At 54.8% G+C, this 25,636-nt stretch overlaps 1 protein-coding gene and 2 non-coding genes across 3 annotated transcripts; 1 reads left to right on the plus strand and 2 right to left on the minus strand.

The window, feature by feature from the left end:
• Positions 1 to 4,751: 4,751 nt before the first annotated feature.
• Positions 4,752 to 4,823, minus strand: TRNAG-UCC (transfer RNA glycine (anticodon UCC)). Its single transcript has one exon. It is a non-coding gene; the product is annotated as a tRNA-Gly (tRNA).
• Positions 4,824 to 5,517: 694 nt separating this feature from the next.
• On the minus strand, positions 5,518 to 5,589 carry TRNAG-UCC (transfer RNA glycine (anticodon UCC)). Its single transcript has one exon. It is a non-coding gene; the product is annotated as a tRNA-Gly (tRNA).
• An 8,652-nt stretch (positions 5,590 to 14,241) lies between these two features.
• Positions 14,242 to 19,888, plus strand: POGK (pogo transposable element derived with KRAB domain). The gene is made up of 5 exons (XM_056108595.1): positions 14,242 to 14,305; positions 14,374 to 14,513; positions 15,951 to 16,077; positions 17,079 to 17,174; positions 18,444 to 19,888. Exons 1-5 carry the CDS (start codon positions 14,242 to 14,244, stop codon positions 19,886 to 19,888), a joined length of 1,872 nt encoding a protein of 623 aa, XP_055964570.1.
• The last annotated feature ends 5,748 nt before the right edge of the window (positions 19,889 to 25,636 follow it).

Here is a 25,636-nt window from a genome sequence, read left to right on the forward strand (position 1 = left end):
TACAAAATATATTCTTTCGGTTATGTTTTGGGACAGGGATCGGGGTTTGGGATAGAAACATCCCGAATTTGGTGACGGGAAAGTGTCATGGTGGTGGGATTGGTGTTTGAATATTAAATGTAATCAACTATTGTGAACTAACTTTTAAAATATAAAAAATAGGGTCTGGAGCAATAGCACAGCGGGTAGGGCAATTGCCTTGCACACAGCTGACCTGGGTTCAATTTCCAGCATCCCTGAGCACAGCCAGGAGTAATTCCTGAGTGCAAAGCCAGGAGTAACCACTGAGCATCCCTGGATGTGACCCAAAAAGCAAAAAAATAAAATAAATACATACATACATACATAAATAAAAAGACTAGAGGGCAAAGGTTGGAAGGAGGCCAGCCAGGGTGGGAAAAAGATTGAGAAACTGAGTCCAGTTCCTTACACTGTGAGCTGGACCTTCCCAGAGAGCCCTCACTCAAGGGCAAAGGTGGGGTATACTTCTTTAAAATGGAGAGAGAACACGGGGTTTTGTCCCCAACAGTTTGATGCCTGAGCGCTTCTCAGCAGAGGGCCAGGAATGGCCTTGGAGCACTGCATACTGTGACCAAACCCTCTCCCCCGACCTAATAACATGTGTTGCGTTTCAGAACTGCATGGCCCTGGAGGATGTGGGCCCGCATGACTCCCTGTGGGCTTATTCAGAGGAACTGCCGCCCTGGAACCTGGGACCCGGCGCGGGAGGTAGGAGACGTGACTCCTTCTCTTCCTCTCTTTGAGAACAGATATACTGTTGCCGTTTGGGGTTTTTGCTGCAACAGTTGCGCCGTTACTGTCAGAACAGGCGTTGACCAGCTCTGGTTCTTCCCGCTGGAGTGCAGATGAGGTCACTGGCCACCTAGCGCTTCCGGCTTTTACTCTTCTGTTGGTCTCTCTGCCTCTGTTTCTCTAATGTCCACCATTCCGCTCCCTGTCCACGCTCACTGCTTCCCTCTGTTGCTACTGCATCCCGGGCACCCCTCCTTCCATCCCCATCACAGTGACCTGAGTTTGGTCCATTCTGTGTCCCCGCCCCCTTGGTTCTTTCTGCTCTCTGATTGGCTGGCGTGTCCGACCCTTCGATTTGGCTCTGAGGAAGTCACTGATGTTTGGATTCCCCAAACCCCCTGTCCTGCTGCCCTCACGGGGCTGGACACCTGTTCTCTTAATGCGTCCACCTGCTGGTGGCCAGAGGGGGTTTTATTCCTGTTTTGATCGCAGGTGATTGAGCAGAAAGTTGTTGTATAAACACCAGAGGCTTCACCACCGAATCCTCCTCTGATGCATTGTTTTGGGAAACTGGGTTCTAGAGGTGACAGTGGAGGGGGGGAGGGGACGGCGGAGGGGGCGTTGGCATTGCAAAATGCAGCTGTTCTGACAAGGTATAGGCTATGCCTTAGCCTGGACCGATGAGCTGTTCACAGGCGTTGAATGGTGCTTCTCTGGGCCCTCTCGGATGACTCTCTATCCGCTTTGGATGTCTGTATTTTGGTTTTGTACATTTTTTGGGGGTCACACCCGGCAATGCTCAGGGGTTCCTCCTGGCTCTGCACTCAGGAATTTCCCCTGGCAGTTCTCAGGGGACCATATGGGATGCTGGGAATCGAACCCGGGTCAGCCATGTGCAAGGCAAACGCCCTACCCGCTGTGCTATTGCTCCAGCCTGGGTTTTGTACATTTTGACTGCCCTTGTCTTAATTTTGCACATTTTAAAAAATTGCACATTTTAAACCGCCATTGTCTTGATTCAGCTCTGTTGATCCTGGGGGCCCACACTGTGTTTGACTTTTGTGTGTTTTGCGTACAAACCATATGGAACTGTCTTTGCTAACTTTGGTTCTTTGTTTTAGTTCAACTTTGGTGATCCTGGGGGCTCATGTTTTGATTTGCGCCTTTTGGATACAAACCATGTGAAATGGTCTTTGCCAATTTTGGTTCCTTGGGACAGGCCTTCTGGGGACCCAGTGGGACGCTGGAGATCAAACTCATGTCAGCTGCAAGCTAGGCAAGTGGCCTAGCCATGTTCCCATCACCCTGGCCCTCTGGTTTGTTCATCTGCCCTGACTTGCCCTATTGTAGATTTGGGGAGTCCAGCACTGACCACAGAGGTGTCTGAGTGTCACTGCGCTGACCACCGAGGTCCCATGTTGTTGGCTATTAACCCGAAGAGCTTTAGGCTTTATCAGTGAATGGCCCCTTTTCCTTCCCCCAGAGAAGCTTACAGTGCTTGGGGGACCATATGCGTTGCTAGGAATCGAACCCAGGTCAGCCGCGTGCAAGGCAAATGCCCTCCCCGCTGTGCTATCGTTCCAGCCCCCTGAGTTTATCTTGAACCTTTCCTTTGTGGTTTATCTCTCATTGTTACATTCCCCAAGTCAGTCTTGGTTACTTATAAGTCAAAACTCAAAATTTCTGGTGATTCTGGACTTGGGAGCGAATTACTTACTTCTCTATTTCCCTATAACCGTTTCATACTTTACTATAGAGCGATAGCTCTCGGAGAGCCCAGCAAGCTCCCAACAGTATCCCGCCCACACAGGCAGAGCCTGGCAAGCTCCCCATGGCGTATTCGATATGCCAAAAAAAGTGACGATAACGGGTCTCATTCCCCTTACCCTGAAAGAGCCTCCAATCATTGGGAAAGATGAGTAAGGAGAGGCTGCTAAAATCTCAGGGCTGGGAGAAATGGAGACATTGCTGGCGCCCACTCAAGTAAATCGACGAACAACAGGATGACAGTGATACAGTGATAGTATAGAGCAACGTTCTTTGCTTAAACACAGAAAGACCATTAAGGCTGCGCTCCTAATACTTGAGAGTTGATTGACTTTGAAATAGATCTACCCCTGGGCATTCATCATAATTACTTGACTCGGGCTTCAGTTGCCATAGTTCCTAACACCCCAAAAGGGAGGTCCCGCTGTGGGGCTGGGATGGACCCAGGGACAGTGGCAAAGCTACCCTGGCATCGAAATGGGACAGTCTAGAAAGCATAAAACCACAGTCTTGCTGCAAGCTGTTATGACTTAAGAGAAAGGACCCCCAAGGGGAAGACAAGCTGAACTGGTCTGAGCACTTCGTCTGGGATTTACGGTAAAAGCCTTGCTTGCCCTCAGAGTCTAGAGAACTAAGTTTTGGGATCTTTGTCTTTTACTATGTATCCAAATAACTGCAAGAATTAATAAATAAGCTTAATTGTTTCGTATGTACAACTAAAGGGAAAGAGAAAAGCATATAGATGTCCCTGGGAGACAGAACATCTCTTTGAATTAATTCCCCCAAGAGAATTGTCTCCATCAAAACGCTTTCCCTCTGTCAATCAATGATCAATCACACCTACCTCGAGCCCCCTCAGATGTGCCCTAATAGTCTAGAATGGACCATTTTGACCCTCAATCTGTGGTCCCCCATCTCTTTGCTCCTCTGGTAGGATGGCCACGGAGGCGGCACCCCCAGACTTTGAACTCATACCACGTGGACTGGGGTCCCACATTCTCTCTCCTGCTGAGTTGCTTACCTGAAGATGTAGCCCCCTGACTCCCCACAAGGTGGGGAGGGGTCTCAGTCTCATGCCAGTCCACGGAAGGGCTGTGGACACGGCAGGGGGTTGTCATGGGGGGGTGGCTTCCTTCCTTCCTTCCTCTTTCTTTCTTTCTTTCTTTCTTTCTTTCTTTCTCTTTCTTTCCCTTTCTTTCTCTTCCTTTCTCTTCCTTTCCCTTTCTTTCTTTCTTCCTTTCTTTCTTTCTTTCTTTCTTTCTTTCTTTCTTTCTGGGGTGACTTACTGCAACATAGCCGCCAGGAACTTTGTCCACTGCTTGGACTGCAGTGCCCAGTGAGGCCCTGACCCCTGTGCCCTCTCTGACCCCGGCTCCTGGTGGAAGTTAAATCTCCGAACCAATGAGCCTTGACACAAATGGTGTGAGGCAAATAGTCTGTATGCCAAGAAATCAAGTAGGAATGTTCTCTCATGCCACGTGCATTCATTCAAATTATACAGAGGAGGGGCTGGAGTGATAGCACAGCGGGTAGGGTGCTTGCCTTGGATGCGGCCCGACCCAGGTTCGATTCCCAGCATCCCATAAGATCCCTCGAGCATGGCCAGGAGTAATTCCTGAGTGCGTGAACCAGGAGTAACCCCTGTGCAACGCTGGGTTGACCCCAAAAGCAAAAAAAAAAAAAAACCAAAACAAAACAAAAAACCCCAAATTATACAGAGGACTGAAATGCAATGCAATAGGTGATTTATAAATTCTAGGAAATGGAGGGAACAGGGCACAAATATTCTTGACTTTGATTTTTTTTTTTCTTTTTGGGTCACATCTGGCGATGCACAGGGGTTCCTCCTGGCTTTGCACTCAGGAATTACTCCTGGCGGTGCTCAGGGGACCATATGGGATGCTGGGAATCGAACCTGGGTCGAGCCGCGTGCAAGGCAAACGCGCTACCCACTGTGCTATCACTCCAGCCCCTATTCTTGACTTTGGAATCCAATTTTAAGAAAAAAAAAAAGGTCTGACGAAAATATAAAGTTCAATTTAGGACAGAGAGGAACTGCCTGGAATGGGTTAAGAGGAGGGAAACAGACCCCAATTTCTCCCTCCAAAGGTGCAGGATAGGGGTGTCCCTACCTGGGCAGCAGTTGGAGAGAGGTTAGGGGCTGCAGCGGGGTGACGCTTGCAGACCTCGGGGAAAGCTGGTCGCTCCCAAAAGCTCAAAAGCTGGCGGTGTGCGTTGGCCGGGAATCGAACCCGGGTCAACTGCTTGGAAGGCAGCTATGCTCACCACTATACCACCAACGCCGCCGCCTCTGACTCGCCCAGACGCGCTGCTGAGGCTGCACCGCGCCCTGCCCGCCGCGCCGCGTCCCGCCGCCCCGCCCGGCCCGCGTCGCCCCTGCAGCCTGTGCCCCGACCCCCGACGACCCCCGTCGCCTCCCCCACCCACCCTGATGGGGCGCGCCCTGCACCCCGAGGGGAGCCCTTGCCCCCCCCCCCCAGCCTTCTGCGCCCCGCTCCGGGCCCCGCGCCTCGGCTGCAAGCTGGGGGCTCAGGAGGGCCTAGGGATGGGGGTCCCCGCGACACAGGGGCGGAGCGGGGGACTGGGAGGGCGCGTGCACCCCAGTAGGGGGTTGAAGGCCGGTCTCCTGCGAGAGAGGTGCAGGGCGCCCCCCCGAGGCCCGGGGCCCCTCATCCGACCCCTGAGCCCGCGAGCGCGCGCGGGGCGGTCTCCGGAACGGGCAGGGGGACCCCAGCACTCGCGGGACCCCCGCAGCGGGAAATGGGGGCACCCCGGGTCCCCGCGCGCTTCTCCGGACCCTGCAGAGGCGCAAAGGCACGGGTGAAGGCGGCCGAGCCTCCCCGCGCGGGTTCCAGGGCGTGTGCCTTGCCCTGACGCCCCCAGCGCCCCGGGGTCTTCGCGCCCGCGTCCTGCAAACGCGCCGGCGCCGAAGGTCTGAAACGCGGGCGCCGGCAAAAGCTTAAAAGGAAGACAGCATGCGTTGGCCGGGAATCGAACCCGGGTCAACTGCTTGGAAGGCAGCTATGCTCACCACTATACCACCAACGCGCTGGGAATGCAAGCCGAGCGCCGAGCTCCTGGGCTGAAGCCCGGCCCGGGTGCCCCAGTCCCAGTGGTCCATTCGCGTTCCCCCCAAACCCCGGCACTTAATCCCTACTGCCTGCCGCACCCCGTGCTTGATTTCTGCACAGCCCCCACCACGTTCTTAGCTGGGCGGGGTTGGGGGTCCCTGAATACACATGAGGGCCCCTGTGTAACTGTCACCAGACCCTCGTGGGTAGCTGCTGACAACCGTTGCTTGTGGTCATGTATTGAACTCAGAATCTGGGGGCAGAGAAGGTTTCTGGGGCATGGAGGGTGGGCAGGAGCGTGTCTCTGAGGTGTGGCCCGAATCATGAGCTTTGAACTGTCACTGCAGAGTCACTGAGTCAGAAAGAGCCTGCAGGCGGATGGGGCTTGTCAGCCTGACTCCGCAGGGAACTGGTCCCAGAGAAGATTTGCATCTTTCTGCCTGTCAATGAACTGGCAAATGCCCTCCTTGAAGTCACCTCGAAGTCCTCTAGCAAGGAAGGCACCTTTGGAAGGGCAAGAAAGGGCACCCCGACGATTTGCCAAAAGTCGGGGAGAATCACAGTTTCAAGGTTCTCAGCAAGGTCAAGTTTCTCCCCAAAGTTGTCCTTTGTGGGGGGCTGGAGGGATAGCACAGCGGGTAGGGCGTTTGCCTTGCACACAGCTGACCTGGGTTGAATCCTCAGCATCCCATAGGGTCCCCCGAGCACCACCAGGAGTGATTCCTGAGTGCAGAGGCCAAGAGTAACACAAATAAGGAAAGAAAGAAGAAAGAAAGAGAGAAAGAAAGAAAGAAAGAAAGAAAGAAAGAGGAAGAAAAAGGAAGGAAGGGAGGGAAAGAAAGAAAGGAAGAAAGAGAAAGGAAGAAAGCAAGGAAAAGGAAGGGAAAGAAAGGATGAAAGAGGAATGAAGGAAGGGAAAGAAAGGAAGGAAGGAAAAGAAAGAAAGAAAGAAAGAAAGAAAGAAAGAAAGAAAGAAAGAAAGAAAGAGGAAGAAAGAGAAAGGAAGGAAGAAAGGAAAAGGAAGGGGAAGGAAGGAAGGAAGGAAGGAAGGAAGGAAGGACTTCCTTTGTTCCAACTTCTGAGCAGTCCTCTTTCTTGCCCTAACTCACCTGTGTGATAGTTCTGCAACCCAGGAGGGGTTAGTGACTGGTCTGTCTGCCAATCTGCCTCCTGTGGAAACCTCCCAGGAATTTTCCTTTCCCCTTCATCCTCTTAAAGACCACAAAACCCACTGGTGGAGCTGCTGGCTTGGTGCCTCGCTGGTGGGCGTGGGGCTGAGTCCCAGCGTCCCCCCCCCCCCCCTTCTAGCTGGTCTTTAGAATTGAGACTAAAAGAGCCCGAACACACCTAACCAGGCAGTATGTGCTCATGAGGGGGCCGAGGATGCAGGATGCAGGATGTGTGAGACCCTTAGGCTCAAAGCCTAGTACCAGACAAAAAAATTATTTATTTGTCGGGGTTGGGGGTCCCCTGGGGGGATAACTCATAGGGCTGGGACACAAACTTTGCATTTGGGAGACCCAGATTCAATCCCTGGCATTGGGCACCTGAGCACACCCGCCCCCTCGCCAGGAGTGGACACTGGGTCAGTAATGCTCAGTGCTCCCTCCCTCAAACAAACTAAAGTCTCCCAGTGAGGCAGGTGTTTACCTTGCATGCAGCAGACCCACGTTCGATCCCTGGCATTCCATAAGGTCCCCTGAGCACCGCCAGGAGTAATTGTTGAGTGCAGAGCCAGGAGTCAGCCCTGAGCATCACCAGATGTGGCCCCCAAACAAAACAAAAATTTCAGAATTTGAATGGTAGGACAGCAGGGAAGGGTGCTTATCTTGTGTGTGGCCAACCAAGTTCAATCTTGGGGTCCCTTATGGGCCCCTGAGCCCTTCCAGGAGTGATCCCTGAGCTCAGAGCCAGGAGGAACCCCTGAGCATCACCGGGTGTGGTTCACAAACAAAGAAAAAAAAACAAAACAAAGCCAAGAGTGCATGGCAAATTGCTGCACAGCGTTTTATGTGTCTGAGTACAAATGGGCCTCACCACATGGAGAGTTCTAATATTCAGAAAACAGGAGGAGGGCTGGAGCGATAGCACAGCGGGTAGGGCACTTACCTTGCACGCGGCCGAACCAGGTTCGATTCCCAGCATTCCATAGGGTCCCCCAAGCACCACCAGGAGTAATTCCTGAGTACATTAGCCAGTAGTAACCCCTGAGCATCGCTGGGTATGACCCAAAAACAAAACAATAAAAAGAAAGAAAGAAAGAAAGAAAAGAAAACAGAAGATGAAAAGGAGAATGTCTGAGAGCCAGAAATGATGGTCTGTGAGACAGAACTTGTCATTCAAATGCAAAATACTGAGCAAAATACTTGGTGACTTGGAGGAGAGAGGAGGGGGTGGATGGGGAAGTGGAAGTTGGGGGGAAAGTGAGAAAAGATGAAGTCAGCTGCTCCTGGCTGGGACCTTGGGGTCTGGAGGGCATCATGGTAGTGGAGCGGGGCGGGGGGGGGGCGGGGAGGGGACAGTCACCAGATGGTCTCACTCATCTGAGCTCTACAGAGAAGCAAAGCAAGGAGATGGACAGTCCAAACAATGACTAACCCTTGCCCTGGATTCCAGAGCTGAGGTCATGGAGTAAGTGGGGGGGGGGAGGGGGGATGGTGAGCGGGTGAGGGGCTGAACCGGAAACTCATTGACACAGACCAGTAAGGGCCACTTCAGCTGGCGTGAGGTAAAATGATAACCGTGTACATCAGGACTGTAAACATTAATGCTATTGTAAACATGTGCCCTAAACTACGACAATGCTTTCTAAAGACCATTGTTTAAGAATTTTATAGGGGCTGGAGTGATAGCACAGCAGGTAGGGCATTTGCCTTGCACACAGTGGGCCCAGATTTGATTCCCAGCGTCCCATAGGGTCCCCCAAGCACCACCAGGAGTAATTTCTGAGTCCATGAGCCAGGAGGAACCCCTGAGCATCACTAGGTGTGACCCAAAAAGAAAATGAATTATTTCTCTGGGGGTTGGAATGATAGTATAGCAGGAAGGGTGTTTGCCTTGCATGTGGCTGACCTGGGTTCAATCCCTAGTGTTGGAATATAACTCTAAACATTTTGGGTTTAACTTTGGTTTGTGCTTTCTTCCTGGCCACAGGGAGCTTAGGTTTATTGGGTTACACCCACCACAGTGCTCCCAAGGCACTCCCATTCCTCTGTGTTTATCTGTAACCTCTTGTCTGGGCTCTGCTTCCCCAACCGGTCAATCCCTTTTATCCCCAAATCAGACTCTGTTGACTTGTAAGGTCAAATCCTTCTAAGGACTCCGGGTTTGTATTTGTATGTGGAATATTGCTTCTCTCTTCTTATGTCCTTTGCATAGTTACTTCAGAGCAATGTCCTTTTTGTATAGACACAGGAAGACAGTTAATGCTACGCTTTTATAACTTGGGAGTTAATTGACTCTGAATAATATTCACTCCTGGCCATCTGTTCTCTTGACTTAGCCTCAGTTGCCCTTAGTTCCTAGCACCCCAAAAGCAGGGTCCCGACAAGGGACTGGATAGACCCAGAGCAAGTTGTGAGCTACCCTGGCATTGAAACGGGCCAGGCCAAGTGCCATAACACTTAACTATAAGTTAAGGGCATGGTCATGGACGAATTCTGTTATGATCCAAAGAGAAACAACTGGATTAGGACCCTGCTAAGGTTAGGAAAGACTAATCAGGCCTGAGCTTTGTAGTCTGAGGATTATAGTGGGATGTCCTCATGAGAGCCACCTTATAAGCTTAATGTATGTCTTACTGTGTCCATACAAAATGACTAATATTATTAAGATGTAGAAATAAGATGAATGTTTAAATGGTTTTTGGACTAAGGAAAGAAGAAACACACCCCTAGATGGTATTTCGCCCTTAGGTGGGGCCACATCCCATATGATTCCCTGAGTCCCACCAGTTGTGATCCCTGAGTACAGAGCCAGGAGTAGTCCTGAGCCCCACTGGGTATAGCCCTGAAGCCAAAAAAAAAAATAGTAATTATTATTTTTTCCTGTTTTGGGGCCACATCTTCTGGTGCTCAGGGATCACTCCTGGTAGGCTCAGGGGACTATATGCGTTGCCAGAGATTGGGTCAGCTGAGTGCCAGCAGGCAAGCCCCTGACATGCTGAACCATCTTTCCAGCCTCAGTGTAAAAATAATGATTAATATTAGAAAACAACTTTGGGGGCTGGAGCAATAGCACAGTGGGGAGGGTATTTGCCTTGCACGCGGCCGACCCAGATTCGATCCCCGGCATCCCATAGGGTCCCCCGAGCACTGCCAGGAGTGATTCCTGAGTGCAGAGCCAGGAGGAACCCCTGAGCATCGCTGGGTATGACCCAAAAGCAAAATAATAATAATAATAATAAATAAATAAAATACAACTTTGTTCCATATGTGGACCCCTGGTACTGCCGCTCCCCAGGTGACCTTCCTGCAAACTTCGCTCCTCCGGACCTAGGACCAGGGGGGTCTGAAGCCTGGGGCGGCCTGCAAGCTTCCAGCCCAGCTTTGCAAACAGCCGCTGCTAATGACTGACCAGAATTTGTTGGCAAATATATACCGAGTCCCTGATGTTTAACTTCACTGCAATGTTAGCCCAGCAGTTAAAGATCAACGGGCCCTCCACACTCCTGTGAGGTGTAGAGGACAGACTGTCTCCTCTGCTCTCCTACCTCTCCAGTGATAAAGCCCATGGAAGGAATGAAAAAAAATTAATTTCCGGGCTGGAGCCCAGGTGGGGAGTTTGTCTGACACACGGCTGACCTGGGTTGGATCGCGGCATCCCATAGGGTCCCGAACCCTTACTAGGAGTGATCCCAGAGTGCAGAGGCAGGAGTGTGGCCCAAAATAAAAACAAAAACAAAAAATTAAGTTCTGTGCAAGACATACTCTGGTTGATCCTTCAAACTATGAACATTTTGCAGATGTTATCAATCTTTCTGTCACAACTATGACTCCTTCAGGTTGTCAAAATTATATTATGAATATATATGTGTAATTCCCATGAGCTCTGCCCCGAGCCGAGCCCTGACAGCTGAAGACCTCCGGGACCCAGCCAAAGCCATGCTGAGACCACTCTCCACACGCTTGGACGAAGAACCGGCAGAAGAACCAAGGTGTGCGGGACCCCGGGCTGAGATCTCCAAGCCTGCTCAGTTCGGGACTGGGCCTCCTCCACCCAGCTCCCCCACCTTCCAGTAGCTAGATAGTTACACCCACCAACTGCCGTGTAACCCCATCAACAGCCATCCAGAGACTATAAAACCCGGAAGCACGCGGCCGCAAATTCTTATTCTCTTATTCTCTAGTTCTCACTCAGAGAACCTGGCAGGCTACTGAGAGTATCATACCCGCCTGTATGCCTGACTAGGAACACCTGTAAAGGTGATTAGAGGCTGCCCCAAAAGCCTCCATCCGTCTCGGAGAGCCCGGCAAGTTACCGAGAGTATCCCGCCCGCATGGCAGAGCCTGACAAGATACCCGTGGCGTACTCGATATGCCAAACACAGTAACAATGAATGGTCCTCATTCCTCTGACCCTGAAGGAGCCCCCAATCTGTCATCGGGCTACACTTGCACTTGACAGGGACGAATGGAGATGCTACCGGGCCAGCTCGAGCGAATTGAAGAACAACACTGGGTGATAGTGATAGTGATGGAAGAATTGTTAAAAATGAAATTCTAATGACTATTTCTGGTGTTAAATAGGCATCTTGTTCATTATGTAAATGAAATAAATGTTTAATTTTGATATTTTCATACCAGGATTGGACCAATAATATTGAGGAGGGCATTTGCTTAGCAGGTGGCTGACCGGGGTTCAATCCCCAGCATCCCATAGGGTCCCCCAAGCACCACCAGGAGTGATTCCTGAGTGCAGAGCCAGGAGTAATCACTGAGCATTGGCAAGTGTGAGCCAAAAAGCTAATTTTTTTTTCATACCAGATTTATTTGTATTACAAAGCTTAACATATTTTTTGGGAAAATTTGATCTGTAAAAGGGTAAAATCCATTTGCAAAAGAGTGAATTTGGAGTGCAAAATGGTGAATTTGGTCCACAAAAGGGTAAATTTGGAGAGCAAAAGAGTAAAATTGATCTTCAAAAGGGTGAATGGGATTGGCAAAAAGGTGAATTTGATCTGCCAAAGAGTTAACTCTATCCTCTAAAGAGTGAATTTGATTAGTACAAAGGCAATTTTTATTTGCAAATGCTGAATTTGAAGCACAGAAAAGGGAATGTGGTCTGTGAAAGGGTCAAGTTGGAGTGCAAAGAGGTGAATTTGGTTTGTAAAATGTTGGATTTGATTGGCAAAAGGTGATTCTGATCTGCAACGGAGTGAATTTATATATGCTCTTTTTTTTTTTTTTGCAGGGAAGAGGGCACACCCAATGGTGCTCAGGGCTTACTCCTGGCTCTTTGCTAAGGGATCACTCCTGGCAGGGGCCTTGGGGGCCCATATGGGTGCCAGGGATCAAACCGGGGTGAGCATTGTGCAGGGCTAGTGCCCTACCTTCTCTCTGTTCTCTCCAGCTCCTAAAAATTTGGGGGGGGCGGGGACGTGCGGGGCCAGCACACTCTGCGGTGCTCAGGTCTTATTCTTGGCCTGTGCTCAGGAATCACTCCTTGCAGTGCTCGGGGGACACTATGGGATGCTCGGGGTCAAACCCGGGTTGGCCATATGCAAGGCCAACTGTACTATCGCTGTACAAACGCTGTACTGTCACTCCAGCCCCTAGAATTATTTATGTATATATATATAATTTATATGAAATATATAATTTTATAGTATCTATCGCAAATGGTGAATTTGGAGTGCAGAAAGGTGAATGTGATCTGTGAAAGGGTCCAGTTGGAGTGCAAAGCAGTGAATTTGGTTTGCAAAATGCTGGATTTGAGGGGCAGGAGCAATATTAGCACAGCCGGGTGGGCGTTTGCCTTGCATGCTACCGACCGGAGTTCAATCCCCGGCATCCCATAGGGACCCCCGAGCACCGCCAGGAGTGATTCCTGAGTGCAGTAACCCCTGAGCATCGCCGGGTGGGACCCAAACAGGAAAAAAAAAAAAAAGAAAAAAGATGTTGGATTTGATGGGCAAAGGGTGCTTCTGGTCTGCAAAGGAGTGACTATCCACATCTAAACAACATACGATGACATCTTACATTGTAATCCAGACCTACACATCCGTATTTTGTTAACCAAAGCCCAAGCCCAGAACCGTTTCTCCCCGGGCCCCACCCCCGACCCCCCCCCCCCGCACCGGGAACGGTTCCAGGACGCCCCCCGCTCCCTGCGTCCCCGTCTCTGGCCATCTGGACAAGCGTCTCCTGTGCCCTGCGCCGCCCGGGGGGTTGGGGGTCCCCGCTCGGGGTCCCCCCCGCGGCTGCCCAGCCCGGGAGGAAGGAGCCGGCGGCGTCCCGGCGGCGGGCAGGGAGGAGGCGGGGGGAGCCTGACATCAGCCGCGCTCCGCCCTCGCCTCCCAACACCCTCCGCTGCCGACCCTCCCTCCTCCACCACGTGTCCCCCCGCCGCTCCCGGGGGGCCGCGCGGCGCTGACAGCGGGGTCCGGGCCTGGGCGCGCCCCGCGCCCCCCGGCTGGTGAGTGCGCGGCGCCCGCGGCTCCTTTGTTGCGGCCCGCGGGGGACGACGCGGGCAGGTGCGCGGGGGTTCCGGGGGGGATCGGGGGGCGCGGGGGGGGGATCGGGGTGTCCGGGGGGCGCGAGGGGCCGGGCCGGGGAGGTGGGACAAGATGGTGGAGAGCCGGAGCGCAGCGGGGCGGGGACGCGGGGACGCGGGGACGCGGGGACGCGGGGACGCTCCGGGCCGGCCCTGGGCACCTTGGGGGAGGCGCCGCCCCGGCCCCTCCTGGGGGGTGGGGACCAAGTTGAGGCCCCCCCACACACACACCATCCCCCGGGTCCCCGCTGCCCAGTTTGCACAGCCGGCTTTGAACTCGGGGAGGCGGAGAGGGGGACCTCCGGGGGGGTCGAGGAGGGGACCCCCGGCCGCATCCCGGCCACACACCTTGGGAATTCGCGCGCGCCCTTTGTGCCGGCCGCCCAGCTCCGCAGGAGGGACAGTCGCTGCCTGTCCAAAGGCCGCCCAGCCCTCCCCCCCCCACCCCGGGGAGTCGGGGGCGTCCCTCCCCCATTTCCCCCTCCCCGGCGGGGAGAGCCTCCCCCCTTTGAAGGAGCATGAATTGACTCGCTTTTCGGAGTCCGCGCCCGCCCGTTTGGAGTTTGGAAAAGGCAGGCGGTGGCTTCCAGGGCCAGGTGTCCACGGAGCAGGTGGCCTGGCTGCTGGTGGCTTTGGGGGACGGTGAGCCCCCAGCAGGGACCACCTTGGGCCTTTCCGGGCCTCCGTTGCTGGACCCCAGCCTCCTGGCCGTTCTGTCTGTGAACACTTTGGAGTTCTGAAGCCTGGCACAGGGTCTCTTAGGGACCCGTTAATGTCCCACTTTCTCCCTTTCCTTTCTTTCTCTGGCCTCACCCTGTAGGTTCAGCAGGGGATTGCTTTTATTTGGGGGGGGAAGGTGTTAGTTTTGGGCCCACACTGGGGGGGTGTCAGGGGACCCTACCTGCCTCGAGCGGGGATGGAACCAGGGTTGGTCGTGGGCAAGGACAGCACCTTCCATGCTGTTCGGCCTGTCTGCTCTGGTGCGGGCTCACTGGCAGGCCACTGGCCGGCCAGGTGCCTCAGTTTCCCACCCGCGTCTTGCTCTCAGAGATGGAGCCTGCAGCCCACCCCTTCCAGTGGGCACTGAAGGAGGAGGAAGAGGAAGAAGCAGTTGAGAGTCTGGACACTGGGCTGCAAGATACCCCGGCAGACACGCAGAAAGTCCGCATCTGCTCCCAGGGCGGCTGGGTGAGTGGAGGGTCTGGCACGGGGGTCCTGCAGGCAAGGAGCAGAGCCTGGGACCCCCGAAGCTGCCCAGTCAGACTTGCAGGGAACCCTGACCTCTGGCAAAGGAAGTAAAAATAACCCGCCCTGTTCCCATGTGTTTTGCATTCCTGAGAAAAGCGTCCTGTGGCTTTAAAAGTCACCGAGGAGGAGGGAGAAGCTGCTTCCAGAACAGACTGTGGGCCAGGCCAGCCGGGTTTCCCAGCACTGTGTAGCTGGGGAGTCCGAGGAGTGGTCCCCTCTGCACCCTGCCTCAGCCAGGCCCTCTGTGGGCACCGACAGGGTCACTGGTTTGTGAAGGTGCCATCCAGGTGGGGGACCAGGCGGTGAGGGTTAGAGGAACAGGAGCTCGGGTTCAAGATTCTGGTCATGGGGGGCTAGTTTATTATTTTTTTTTGAGGGGGCCACATCCTGCGATGCTCAGGGCTGACTCCTGGCTGAACTCTCAGGGATCACTCCTGGTGGTGCTCAGGAGACCCTATGGGATGATTCCGGGGATCGAACCCGGATCGGCCGCGTGCAAAGTCAACACCCTGCCCGCTGTGCTGTGCTGTGCTGTGGCTCGGGCCCCTGTGGTCACCGCTTCCCTGTGGTCACTGCTCAGAGGCCAGGAGGGGGTGGGGAGGTGCAGAGGTGGGGCCTGGAGGCGTCTCTCTCAGCTGACTTAGCCGGATTCTTGATTCTTGCGGATTCTTGCGGAAGGCAACTAGGGTGATCAGATATCAGGGTGGGGGCTTGTTTCTGCACTCACTGGCAGGCTGGGGACCCGCCGTTGGTGGGGGAAGGGGGGTGCAGAGGAGGGGAGGGGAGTCGCTGGGCCCTGAGAGGCCTTTGTTAGCTCTGCTGAGGGTGGCCTAGTAAATAAAACTGGGGCGTGGCACTCCCAGAGGGCGGCTCTCTAGGTCAGGGCTTCTGCTTCCGGGATCCTGGGATCACACAGCTCTGGGGGCCGGGGGGCCAGTTAGGGGGGCTGGCAACAGGGACTGTGGAGACACTCCTGACCGTGGGGTGTGGCAGGGTTGGGGTCAACTCAGAAACATCTAAGTGCTGGGGCCGGAGCGATAGCACAGCGGGGAGGGCGTTAGCCTGGCATGCGGCTGACCCAGGTTCGATCCCCGGCATCCCAGAGGGTCCCTGAGTCCCACAAGAAGTGATCTCTGAGCGCAGAGCCAGGAGTCAGCTCTGAGCACTGCCAACTGTAGCTCCGCACAAAAAAAAAACAAAACAAAAAATATTGCTGATGTTGTTGGCCACTAGACCTGGAATTGGAACCCCTGGGAATGGGCAGTGCAGGCCCCCGGTTTGGTGATGGACCATTTCCCGATCTGTGAACTGAAGGGTGGGGGGTGGGGGTGGGCAGGGGCTCCTGGGTCACTGAACCAAGCCTGTCCCCCTCGGCAGGTGCCCGCCCTGTTCGATGAGGTAGCCATCTACTTTTCCGACGAAGAGTGGGCAGTTCTGACCGAGCCGCAGAGGGCCTTGTACCGCGAAGTCATGAGGATGAATTACGAGACCGTCCTGTCTCTGGGTAACTTGGGGTTCCTGTCTCTGGGTTCGCCTTTGACCCCCTGAGGCTCGGAGCCTAGAGAACTCACCTCCCACCCGTGGGCCACCCCCTCGCGTCTGTGTCCTGGGGACTTTCCCGCCTTGGGGTCTCCATGCCCAGGAACTGCAGTGCCAACGCTCAGAACCGTCAGTGTAGATGGAACTTGTGGGGAGGGTGGGACCCCTAAAGATCTCTTACTCCCTTCCAGGACATGAAGGACATGACCATTTGGCGGGCTTAGCTTTCTTTTTTTTTTTTGTTTTGGTTTTGGGAGCCATACCCAGCAATGCTCAGTGGTTCCTCCTGGCTCTGTACTCAGGATTCACTCCTGGCAGGGTTTGGGGGACCCTATGGGATGCTGGGGATCGAACCCAGGTCGGCTACATGCAAGGCCAACGCCCTTCCCACTGTGCTCCCTAGCCCTAGGACGTAACCATTCTGAGAGAATTCTGTCAGAATGTTCCTTAATGCTGTGTCCACTACTTCCCTACTCCATGCAGTTCTTTTCGGTCATTGCTGAGACCAGCCCTCATCAACGTGGATCTCTTTCTCTCCCTCTCTCTTTCTCTTTCTCTCTCTCTCCCTTCCTCTTCTCTCTTTCTCTCTCCCTCTCTCCTCCCTCTCTCTCCCCTCTCCCTCTCTTTCTCTTTCTCTCTCTCCCTCTCTTTCGCTTTCTCTCTCCCTCCCTCTCCCTCTCTCTTTCTCTCTCCTCCCTCTCTCCCTCTCCCTCTCCCTCTCTTTCTCTTCCTCTCTCTCTCCCCCCCTCTCTCTCCCCCTTCTCTCTCTCTCCTCCCCCCTCTCTCTTTCTCTCCCTTTCTCCCCCTCCCACCACCCTGGAGAGCCTCCCTCCTTGATGCACCCCTACCCCTCCCCTGCCCTTAGATTCACATGCCAGAGTTGGGGGAGGCGGGAGGGGTGCTCCGGGAGCATCGCCCAGTGCTCAGGAGTCACCACCGGCTCTGCCTGTCGTCCCGCCCGTGCAGAGTTTCCATTCCCTAAGCCTGACATTATCACCCGCCTGGAGGAGAAGGCGTGTCAGAGCTCGGACGAGTGGCACCCCCAGAGAGAAGCCTTTGCAGGTAGGATGGCACCCCAGCCTGGCCCCCGTCCTCAGCCCAGTCTGCGGCCTTCGAGAGCCAGAGGCAAAGGTGTGAGGAAGCAAAGCCGACGGCTGTGGAGTTAAAAAAAAACAAAAACAGAAACTCACACAAAAACACCGTTCTTGCGGCTAAGAGGACGGCGGGGAGGGTGCTTGCTGTGCACGCATTGTCCCGGGTTCGATCCCCGGCATACCAAAGGGTCTCCCGGACCTTGCTGGGAGGGAGGGATCCCTGAACACTGCGGGAGGTGCAATCGTGAGACACAGTTCTTTTAAGAACTGGTGTTATTGCTGCTTGGGTTAAGGCTCAGGAAACGTTGCTGGCCAGTGCTCAGGGGTCACTGCTGCAGGTGCTTGGGGCACCCTGGGAAGCAAGGGCTCGGACTCAGGGCTCCTGCATGCAAAGGACGTGCCTCAGCCCTTTGCTCCATCTATCCAAGAAAGGTTCTATGTTTGTCTGTGTTTGTGCAGTAGACTTGCCACACCTGGCGATGCTCAGGGGTTCCTCTTGGCTCTGTGCTCAGGAATCATTTCTGGTGGGGCTCAGGGGATCCTATGGGATGCTGGGATCGAACCTGGGGCGGCTGCGTGTCAGGCGAGCACCTTCCCACTGCCCTAACCCTTCGGTCCCAAGGTTAAATATTCTTTTGTTTTTTTCCCCTTTTGGGTCACAACCGGCATTGCACAGGGGTTCCTCCTGGCTCATGCACTCAGGAATTACTCCTGGTGGTGCTCAGGGGACCCTATGGGATGCTGGGAATCGAACCCAGGTCGACCGCGTACAAGGCAAACTCCCTACCAGTTGTACTATTGCTCCAGCCCTGGTTAAATATTTTTTTTTTTCCTTTTTGGTCACACCCGGCGATGCATCGGGGTTCCTCCTGACTCATGCAGTCAGGAATCACTCCTGGCGGTGCTCGGGGGACTCTACGGGATGCCGGAGATCGAACCCTGGTCAGCTGCATGTGAGGCAAACGCCCTCCCCACTGTGCTATAGTTCTACCGCCCCCCCCACCCCAAGGTTAAATATTCTTTTTTGGGGGGGGGGGTCACACCTGGCGATGCACAGGGGTTCCTCCTGGCTCTGCACTCAGGAGTTACTCCTGGCGGTGCTCAGGGGACCCTATGGGATGCTGGCAATCGAACCCGGGTTGGCCGTGTGCAAGGCAAACGCCCTCCCCGCTGTGCTATCTCTCCAGCCGCTATTTAATTTATTTTTTTTTGCTCCCCACCGCGATCCTTGTGCCAGAAAACGAAGAACCCGCCGCGAAGCCCCCGGATTGGGCAGCCTCCCCCCACCTGCCCCCATCGCATCTGCCCCCGCCGCCGCCGGCCCTAGATGGGTTCGGCCTCCGCCTGCCCCAGGACCTCGAGTGGGGGGAGAGTTACCCCTTCTACATGGCCATGGGCTTCCCGGGCTACGACCTGTCGGCCGAGGAGCTGGCCGGCAAGTTCCGGACCATCCGACGCAGCTACGACGCCGGCTTCAAGCTGATGGTCGTGGAGTACGCCGAGGCGGCCAACAACTGCCAGGCGGCCAAGCAGTTCGGGGTTCTGGAGAAGAACGTGAGGGACTGGCGCAAGGTGAAGCCGCAGCTGCAGAAGGCCCACGCCATGCGGCGCGCCTTCCGGGGCCCCAAGAACGGCCGCTTCGCCCTGGTGGACCAGCGGGTGGCCGAGTACGTGCGGGCCATGCAGGCCAAGGGTGACCCCATCACGCGCGAGGCCATGCAGCTGAAGGCGCTGGAGATCGCGCAGGAGATGAACATCCCCGAGAAGGGCTTCAAGGCCAGCCTGGGCTGGTGTCGCCGGATGATGCGACGCTACGACCTGTCACTGCGCCACAAGGTGCCGGCACCCCAGCAGCTCCCGGAGGACCTCACCGAGAAGCTGGCTGCCTACCAGCGCAGTGTGTTGGCCCTGCGCCGGCTGCACGACTACCCGGTGGCGCAGATGGGCAACGCTGATGAGACGCCCATCTGCCTGGAGGTGCCGTCCCGCGTGGCCGTGGACAACCGCGGCGAGAAGCCGGTGCTGGTGAAGACGCCGGGCCGGGAGAAGCTGAAGATCACGGCCATGCTGGGGGTGCTGGCCGACGGCAGGAAACTGCCCCCCTACATCATCCTGCGCGGCACCTACATCCCGCCCGGGAAGTTCCCCAGCGGCATGGAGATCCGCTGTCACCGCTATGGCTGGATGACGGAGGAACTCATGCGGGACTGGCTGGAGGTGGTGTGGAGGCGGCGTGGCGGGGCGTTGCCCCGGCAGCGGGGACTGCTCATCCTCAACGGTTTCCGCGGCCACGCCACGGATGCAGTGAAAGGCGCCATGGAGAGCCTGGACACCGACATGGTCATCATCCCTGGGGGCCTGACGTCGCAGCTGCAGGTGCTGGACGTGGTGGTGTACAAGCCGCTCAACGACAGTGTGCGTGCGCAGTACGCCGACTGGCTGCTGGCGGGCAACCTGGCGCTCAGCCCCACGGGCAACGCCAAGAAGCCGCCCCTGGGGCTCTTCCTGGAGTGGGTCATGGTGGCCTGGGACAGCATCTCCAGCGAGGCCATCGTGCAGGGCTTCCGGAAGTGCCACATCTCCAGCAGCCTGGAGGACGAGGACGGCGTCCTCTGGGAGATCGAGGGCGACATGCCGGCTGGAGGGGAGATGCCCCGAGAGTGTGACCCCGAGAATCACTGAATCACATAGGGTGGCCAGCGGTCAGCAGTCGGGGCTGGACCTCCTCTCACGATTCTCACTGGGGGATGTTTGGGCCACGCCTGGTAGTGCTTGGGGCTGACTCTTGACTCCGCACTCAGGAATCACACCTGGCGGTGCTCTGGGGACCCTAGGGGATGCTGGGGATCAAACCCGGGTCAGCCACGTGTAAGGCAAATGCCCTCCCTGCTGCCCTATTGCTCCAGCCCTCGTCACGGACTGGTTGTTCGGTTTGATTTGGCTTGAGCACAACTCCTCGTGCTCAGGGGTCGCTCCCCGCGGTGCTTGGGGTGGCATCCTCGCTGCATGCAGACCCGGAGCGACTGGCCTGGCTGTGGATCGGGGCTGGTTTTTCTCAGAAAAGGCTTCCTTCCGGTTTCTAAATTCCCAGGGTGATGCCCACCCCCCCCCACCCCCCACCGGGCGCTCTGTTTGCTGGCAGATGGAAACTGAGTCCCAACAGATGTGGAAGGTTCCCGAGGTGACACGGTGCGGAGGGGACAGTGGGAGGCAGGACGAGGCTGGACACAGCCTGGGTCGGGACGAGCCCAGGACGGCAGCTGTCGCCGTCCCCTGTGTGTCTGTAGTCAGGATGCTGGGAGAAGCCACCCCATTTCTTGTCGTCGAAAGTCCTCCTCCTGTGGCGCTCCAGAGATGTGTACATAGGAAGGAGGATGGGCTCCTGCAGAGGGAGCTTTCGGGGTTCCACCTCGAGCTCCTTTCCTGCAGGCGTCTTTATGGATGCTCACGTGGACGGTGTCATCTCTGCACCCCGCCCCCAACTCCCGTGGCCGCCCCCTGCCTCAGAGTCCGCCCAGGGAAGCCTCTTCCTCAGACCCAAGCGGACAGAGGCGCTCTTGGATGTTTGGGGTCTGACTGGCCACAAGGCCCAGCACGGCTGAGGGCAGCCCCCACCCCAGACCCCCAGATGGTAGCCAGGCAACCGGGCAGTTCCTGGCACCGTCGCCATCAGTGATTGTTCTCACCATGGTACCAGGCTGGACCCCTCCCCTCCCCTCCCCTCCCCTCTCCTTCCTTTCCTCCCTTCCTTCCTTCCCTCCCACTTTCCTTCCCTCCCACTCTTTTTCCCTCTCTCCCTCCTTCCTCCCTTCCTCCCTTCCTTCCTTCCTTCCTTCCTTCCTTCCCTCCTTCCCTCCCTCTCCCTCCCTCCTTCCTTCCTTCTTTCCTTCCTTCCCTCCCTCTTTCCTTCCCTCCCACTCTTTCTCCCTCTCTCCCTCCTTCCTCCCTTCCTTCCTTTCTTCCCTCCCTGTTTCCTTCCCTCCCACTCTTTCTCCCTCCCTCCCTCCCTCCCTCCCTCCCTCCCTCCCTTCCTTCCTTCCTTCCTTCCTTCCTCTTTCCCTCCTTCTTCCTTCCCTCCCTCCTTTCCTCCTTCCCTCCTTCCCTCCTTCCTTCTTCTTTCCTTCCTTCCCTCCCTCTTTCCTTCCCTCCCACTCTTTCTCCTTCCCTCCCCCTTCCTTCCTTCCTTCCTTCCTTCCTCTTTCCCTCCTTCTTCCTTCCCTCCCTCCCTCCTTTCCTCCTTCCCTCCTTCCCTCCTTCCTTCTTCTTTCCTTCCTTCCCTCCCTCTTTCCTTCCCTCCCACTCTTTCTCCTTCCCTCCCCCCTTCCTTCCTTCCTTCCTTCCTTCCTTCCTTCCTTCCTTCCTTCCTTCCTTCCTTCCTCTTTCCCTCCTTCTTCCTTCCCTCCCTCCCTCCTTTCCTCCTTCCCTCCTTCCTTCCTTCTTTCCTTCCTTCCCTCCCTCTTTCCTTCCCTCCCACTCTTTCTCCTTCCCTCCCCTTCCTTCCTTCCTTCCTTCCTTCCTTCCTTCCTTTTTCCTTTCTTTTTTTTTCCTTTTGGGTCCCACCCGGCGATGCTCAGGGCTGACTCCTGGCTCTGCACTCAGGAATCACTCCTGGCAGTGCTCGGGGGACCCTCTGGGATGCTGGGGATGGATCCCAGGTTGGCCACGTGCCAGGCCAGCGCCCTCCCCGCTGTGCTCTCACTCAGGCCCCTCTCTCCTCCTCCCCTCCCTTGTCCCTTCCCCTTCCCCAGGCATGACTGTGTCACCACCTTCTGCCCTACAGAAATAGGTAGGAGGTCTTGGGCATTTTTCCCCACGACCCAGTTGCATTCCCACCTCAGTGGAGGGTCCTGCAAACATTCCTTCCACATTCTGTGTGCTGCTACACACACATGAACAAGCACCGCCCCGAATCCTCCAGACCGAGCCGTTGCCGGATGCGTCATTCCGATGCTGGACTCAGTCACAGTCTACCAAGATCCGTTCCAGTAAACTGTGTGTGTGTGTGTGTGTGTGTGTGTGTGTGTGTGTGTGTGAGAGAGAGAGAGAGAGAGAGAGAGAGAGAGAGAGAGAATGAGATTCTGTTTTGAAAAAATACCTATTTCTACTCAGGTACTCGTTTTTCTGCTAGGAAAACCCATGTCATGTTGTCAAATCAGTTTTTCTCTGAGTGTTGGAGCCGAATCTCACTTCGTCCCTGGTCTCCGAGGAACCTCAATAGTTGAAATTCCTCTTCCTGGTTCTGTATTTGTCATCTCAAATAACAACTCAGATCAGCTGCTTTCCATTCCAGAAGTTTCCATTCACTCCCAGAAGTTTCCATTCCCTTCCACAAGTTTCCGTTCCCTTCCAGTTTCACTTAATTTATCTTCCATCTTCCTTATCCCTGGCCCTTCTCGTGTGCCCCCTACCCCCTTTAATTTTGTTCTACTGCTTTGGGGACTTGAAGGATCTTGGATCTCCCTACTTAGGGGTCCTTATTGGAGCTACAGCACAGGCCAGACATCTGTCCCGGGCGCCTCCACTGAGGCCCGTCATCACGGTAGATGAAGCCTTATAGTTTGTAGAGCACTGGAACCTTCCTGGATGCTGACCCCATCGTGAGGGTTTGGGGTTCCTCCCGCCACTGACTTAATGAGCTACACCTAACAGAGCCTTGTAACTCTGCGGGTGACTGTTTGTTCAGTGTCACTAGAGCACATGCCGAGACGTAGTTGTAGGCTAGGAACTGACCAACAATAAACTTTGATAATGAACACAGTGGGCTCTGCGAGTTTTCTTTGCGGCGAGCCAGCCAGCAGAGTGGAATGTCATGTTTCAAGTGGGGAGTTGCTTTTTCCATCTGTGGGTGACGATACGGACAATGCTTGGGTTAAAGAGAAAGACGGGACTGGAGTGACAGCACAGCGGGGAGGGCGTTTGCCTTGCACAAATGCCAAGCACATCGCCAGGAGTGATTCCTGTGACCCCCAAAAGCAAAAAAAAAAAATGCGGGCAAAGCAGTCATACTGGTCTATGGAGAAGAGTTTTGTTTTGGGGCCACATCTGGCAATTCTCTGGGGTTACTCCTGGCTCTGCCCAGGGAGCCCTGTGGGGTACCAGGGATCGAACCCAGGTCGGCCTTATTCTAGGCCAGCACCCTCCCCGCCGTGCCATCACTCCAAGGAAGAGAAATGTGACGTGCGATTTTATTTAATTTTTCTTTTGGGGCCACACCCGGCGATGCTCAGGGGTTCCTCCTGGCTCTACACTCAGAAATCACTCCTGGCGGTGCTTGGGGGGGACCCTAGGGGATGCTGGGGATTGAACCCAGGTTGACTGCATGCAAGGCAAACGCCTTCCCCGCTGTGCTATGGCTTCGGCCCCTTATGTTTGACTTTAAACTGGTTTTCTTCCTTTGATAGGAGCTCCTTGGTTGATATGAAGGGTGGGGGCGGGGGAAATGGGGGTATGCTCCCCGACCCCTTAACCAGGTGGGTTTTGTGCCACCCGTTGGCAATGCTCAGGGGATCTTGCTGTGCCAGGGTTCGAGCTTCTACATGCAGAGCACAAGCACTGCCCTTGGTGCTGTCCTCCTCGTACCGACTTTTTTGGGGTGAAGAGGTGGGTGAAGGGGACTGTGTCTTGGTCATCATCACTTGAAGGAACTCTGTAAGGAGACTGATTTATTGATGATCATTATTAGGGCTGGAGCAATAGCACAGCGATAGGGCATTTGCCTTGCGTGCAGCCGGCCTGGCTGAGCCAGGTTTGATTCCTCCGCCCCTCTCAGAGAGCCTGGCAAGCTCCCCGAGACGTATTTGATATGCCAAACACAGTAACAACAAAGTCTCACAATGGAGATGTTACTGGGCCCGCTCGAGCAAATCGATGAACAATGGGAGGACAGTGCTACTATTATTAGGTTATTATTCTTATCATTTGGTTTTCGGGCCACCCCGGTGATACTGAGGGTTGACTCCTGGCTCTGCAATCAGAAATTACTCCCAGAGCATGAGACCATATGGGATACTGGGACTCGAATCTGGATTGGCTGTGTGCAAGGCAAACAAAGGGAGGTTAATTTTATTTTTTTGAGTCACACCTGGTGATGCACAGGGATCTCTCCTAGCTCTGCACTCAGGAATCACTCCTGGAGGTGCTCAGGGGATGCTGGGGATTGAACCTGGGTCGGCTGCGTGCCAGGCAGATGTTTGCCCTCTTGGCTGTATTATTATTATAGCTCCAGCTAATCAGAACCTTTTTAAATCTTTGTTTTTCATTGTTGTTTTTGGGCCTCAGCCAATGATGCGTCGGGCTTACTCCTGGCTCTGAGCTCAGGAATCTCATGGTGAGGCCCAGGGAACCATATGGAGTGCCGGGAATCAAATCCAGGTTGACTACTTGGAAGGCAAGCACCCTACCCACTAGATTATCTCTCTCTGGCCCCCAGGACGTCCTTTGGAAAACTTTCTGCGGAAGATCTTCCGAGGACAGGTTTTCTCTCTCTCTCTCTCTCTTTTTTTGCTTTTTGGGGCATATCCAGCGATGCTCAGGGGTTGCTCCTGGTTCTGCACTCAGAAATTACTCCTGGCGGTGCTCAGGGGACCATATGGGATGCTGGGGATTGAATCCGGGTTTGCCAGGTACAAGGCAAATGCCCTATCTACTGTACTATCTCGCCAGCCACAGCTTTTTATCTTTTAGGAGGCAGTATTTACTTTTTTTGGTTTTGGGCCACACTCAGTGGTGCTCAGGGCTTACTCCTGGCTCTGCACTCAGGGATCACTCCTGGTGGATTTGGGGAACATATGGGGTGCTGGGGACCTAGGTTGGCTGTGCAAGGCAAGCACCCTCCCTGCTGTTCTATTGCTCTGGCCCCAGGCTATATATAGATACACACACACACACACACACACACATATACACACCGTCCTATAGCACTGTCCTCCCGTTATTCGATTTGCTAGAGCGGGCACCAATAATGTCTCACAACAAATTGTGAGACTTGTATTACTGTTTTTGGCATATCGAATACATCACAGGTAGCTTGCCAGGCTTTGCCGTAAGGGTGAGATACTCTAGGTAGCTTGCTGGGCTCTCTGAGAGGGGCGGAGGAATTGAACCCAGATCAGCCGCATATAAGGCAAGTGCCCTACCTGCTGTGCTATCGCTCCAGCCTATACACACACACACACACACACACACACACACACACATATATATGTGTATATATACTATATATTGCTTTTTGGGTTACACCTGGTGATCAGAGGGGTTATTCCTGGCTCTGCACTCAGAAATTACTCCTGGTGGTGCTCGGGGGACCATATGGGATGCTAGGAATCGGACTCAGGTCAGCTGTGTGCAAGGCAAACTCCCTACCCGCTGTGCTCACTCCAGCCCCAGGAGGCAATATTTTTATTAAGCTACCTTAAGAAAGAAACAAACAGG

The sequence above is a fragment of the Sorex fumeus genome, unplaced genomic scaffold (genome assembly GCF_029834395.1).
Source record: "Sorex fumeus unplaced genomic scaffold, SorFum_2.1 ptg000226l, whole genome shotgun sequence".
NCBI classification, from domain to species: Eukaryota; Metazoa; Chordata; class Mammalia; order Eulipotyphla; family Soricidae; genus Sorex; species Sorex fumeus.

Excerpts from the sequence above, each read along its gene's own strand:
- POGK (XM_056108595.1), top strand. The coding sequence starts at position 14,242 with ATGGAACCAGGGTTGGTCGTGGGCAAGGACAGCACCTTCCATGCTGTT. Across the intron at positions 14,306-14,373 it reads TGTTCGGCCTGTCTGCTCTG|AGATGGAGCCTGCAGCCCAC; the intron begins GTGCGGGCTCAC and ends TCTTGCTCTCAG. Across the intron at positions 14,514-15,950 it reads TCTGCTCCCAGGGCGGCTGG|GTGCCCGCCCTGTTCGATGA; the intron begins GTGAGTGGAGGG and ends CCCCCTCGGCAG.